The sequence below is a fragment of the Miscanthus floridulus genome, chromosome 2 (assembly GCF_019320115.1).
Source record: "Miscanthus floridulus cultivar M001 chromosome 2, ASM1932011v1, whole genome shotgun sequence".
NCBI classification, from domain to species: Eukaryota; Viridiplantae; Streptophyta; class Magnoliopsida; order Poales; family Poaceae; genus Miscanthus; species Miscanthus floridulus.
Genome location: NC_089581.1, coordinates 165,985,668 through 165,988,827, shown reverse-complemented (window position 1 = coordinate 165,988,827; position 3,160 = coordinate 165,985,668). Strand labels below are relative to the sequence as shown.

Sequence of the window (3,160 nt, the reverse complement as noted above, 5' to 3'; positions counted from 1 at the left end):
ATATGCTTCCGTGGCTTGTTTTCTTCCCATTGCTAAGAGAAATAAATTAGAACCAGAATACCTCACGGTTTCAACGACACAAACATTTTTTTTTCATATTTATAAGCACGGTTCGAAAAACACATATAGACTTCTTTGGTGACAACCACGGTCACCAATATATAAGCCATCTTCATCGAGGGTGGCCAACAAACTTATCTAGATGTAGCATTGTCTTTGTTGTTGGGTCTAAACTGTTTGTAACATGGGTTAAAGTTGAAGGGAAAATTATAGTTTTTCCTTAACTTTTGTTCTACGCTCTATGGTTTAATGATTTTCTTGTTTTTTTTTTTGAGAAAGCAATGTTTTTCTTCTTGGGTAAGGGTGTGCTGCAATTGCAATACCTTATGAATTACTATCTTTATCGTTACCATCTTCTAGAGCTTTGATTCTTCGAAGAAAAAAAACTCGTCTTGTTCGAAACCGGAAGACCAAATTCACTTCTAAAACGGAGGAACCGGCATTGGCCCCAACTGGCAATGCCACCACATGGATCCTACAAAAATCTTTGGCACATGACATCGCGGCGCTGTCCAACCGGGGGTGCCCGGCCCGGCGGGCCGCTTGCTTGCTTTTATATTTATACGAGCTAAATCCATGGCCGCTTGCATCAGTCGTTTGCCCCTGTGGTCTTTCCCCTCTCTGGCTCCCTCACATCCGTCCTGCACTCCTGCTCAACAAGGAAGAAGAGGGACTCCACCACCACACCACTTGCTTCATCTTTAGAGCACGGCTTACGAAGAGTGCCCAGGCCATCGCCGCCGACCAACAAAAGGGCCCTCGTTTGTGCGTGCAACTCGGCTCCTGCTACCTTCCTTTCCAAAGACTCCTGCGGCCCTGCTCGAGTCTCATAATTGCTTAGAATAGAATCGCCACCATTTCCGAATCCTTCCAGAGCTGCCCAAGTGCCGATCATTCACAGATGAAGAGGCAATCCAGGAGGCCCACCGCCAGCCGTGAATCCCCAGAAACAGGTACTAGAGCGCATGCAGTTGCTGCCTGCGAGATCTCCTTGTTTTCTGTACTTCTTGCATCCGTGATGTCCGTATAGTAGTTAGCGGCAGTGGACAGTGAAAGTATGTGTGCTTTTGACATTTGATGAGTGTTGCTTCTGCCTGCATTCCATTTTAGCATTTGGTTAGCTCGCTGTCACAGAGCTGCAGAAAGAATGTTCTTTGCATTTTAGGGAATTCGAGCGTCTGGTAGTTAAATCGCACGCGCGTATTGCAGGGGAGAAGCTGGCGGCGTTCGCGGAGGAAGAGACCCTAACGGCGCGGAAGATGGAGCCCGACGAGGCCGAGATGGACGACGTGGAGGACGAGGAGCTGGCCGGCGGGCGCGGCGCGGCGCGGTCGTCGTGCGGTCTCGGGGAGAAGAAGCGGCGCCTGTTGCAGGAGCAGGTGCGCGCGCTGGAGCGGTGCTTCGAGACGAACAACAAGCTGGACCCGGACCGCAAGGCCCGCATCGCGCGCGACCTCGCCCTGCAGCCGCGCCAGGTCGCCGTCTGGTTCCAGAACCGCCGCGCCCGCTGGAAGACCAAGACGCTCGAGCGCGACTTCGCGGCGCTGCGCGCGCGCCACGACTCCCTCCGCGCCGACTGCGACGCGCTCCGCCGCGACAAGGACGCACTCGCCGCCGAGGTATGTGATTTCTGTCACCGCCGGTCAGCCGCCTACACTTTGGTCTTGTCGGGGGCCAACCTGTCACTCACTGATGTGTCGTTTCGGCGCGCGCGCGGTCCTCAGATAAGGGAGCTGAGGCAGAAGCTGCTGTCCAAGGCGCCGGAGGCTGCGGTGAAGCTGGAGGCGACGACGGGCAATGACACGGCGGAGGCGCGCCAGACGACGGCCGGCGCGCCGCCCGCAGGGGTCTGCAAGGACGGCTCCTCGGACAGCGACTCCAGCGTGGTCTTCAACGATGTCGAGGCGTCGCCGTACTCCGGCGCGGCGTTCGAGCAGCCGGCCTTCGTCGGGTTCGGTGCACCGTTCTTGGACACATCGGCGGCGGCACCGACAGGCTGCTCGTCTCCCCCAGTGTTCGAGACCAAGTGGCAGCACGGGCCGTCGACATACCATTTGGACTCGTACAAGCCCTGCACCGGCTATGGCTTCACAGAGGAGTGGCTCGGCAGCTCGGACGTCATGGGCAACGACGGCGCGGCGGGCTTCTTCTCCGAGGATCACGCCTCCAGCCTCAACTTTAGCTGGTGCGCTAGTGGCAGCGTCCAGGGATGGGAGTGAGCGAGGTTTTTGATCTGCAGGATTAGTGTAAAAACCGATGTCATGTTACCGGTGGCATTGTACATGCATGGAACTCGAGTTCCAACAAGGCACCTAGCTAGTGGCCAAAGCTGGCGGACATCCAACGCAAGGTGGGAACAGGAGCTGTAGTACTAGCGAGTGACAATAACTGATAACTTGAGCCAGGCTAAGAGGATGTAATGTAAATGTAAAAAAGGTAACCAAAAAAAAAAAAAAAAAAAAAAAGAGGCCGTCGTACCATTACCACTTGGATGCAATGCAACGAATCGGCAACGAGAGCATCTAAATGAGGCAACGTGGGATTGATAAGCAGGTTGCAATTTAGGGTTTAAGATGCTGGATAAAATAAGTCACATCTCTAATCAAAATAAGTGTTTTAATACTCTTTTTACAATTGAGATTAACATCTTCTGAAGCAGCTTAATGTTACTCCCCTACCAAATTATAAGACAGACATCTATCGTCTTTCTAGAAACATCGATCTTATTATATATCTAGATATAATATATATTTAAAATAAAATAAAAGAAGTATATAATATATTTAAAAAAAAGCTATGTATTTAAAAAAGATGAGACATCTTCTAATTTGAACTGACGAAGTACTCGCATATAGCCAGATGTATAACTTGGGAAGTCACTTTTAAAACCTATATGAGAGTTATATCTGTTGTATTGTTTCTTTTAAGAGATGGAGCGTGTATCTAGTATAATTAGAATGAGGTTCCCCGAACAAGAAACATATGCTCCGTTATCTAAAAAAAGATCATTATATTTTTCATCTAGCACCTATATAGTATTTACACAAATAAAGCATGCTATAGCTGTGTTTGGTTCAGCTTTTGAAAAGCATTTCTACTG

The 3,160-nt window shown here is 50.1% G+C and overlaps 1 protein-coding gene across 1 annotated transcript; it reads left to right on the top strand.

The window, feature by feature from the left end:
- Positions 1 to 593: 593 nt before the first annotated feature.
- LOC136540498 (homeobox-leucine zipper protein HOX13-like) lies at positions 594 to 2,673 on the top strand. The gene is made up of 3 exons (XM_066532506.1): positions 594 to 1,013; positions 1,270 to 1,679; positions 1,785 to 2,673. The coding sequence occupies exons 1-3, from the start codon at positions 962 to 964 to the stop codon at positions 2,277 to 2,279; spliced, it is 957 nt and encodes a 318-aa protein (XP_066388603.1). The 5' UTR covers positions 594 to 961; the 3' UTR covers positions 2,280 to 2,673.
- The last annotated feature ends 487 nt before the right edge of the window (positions 2,674 to 3,160 follow it).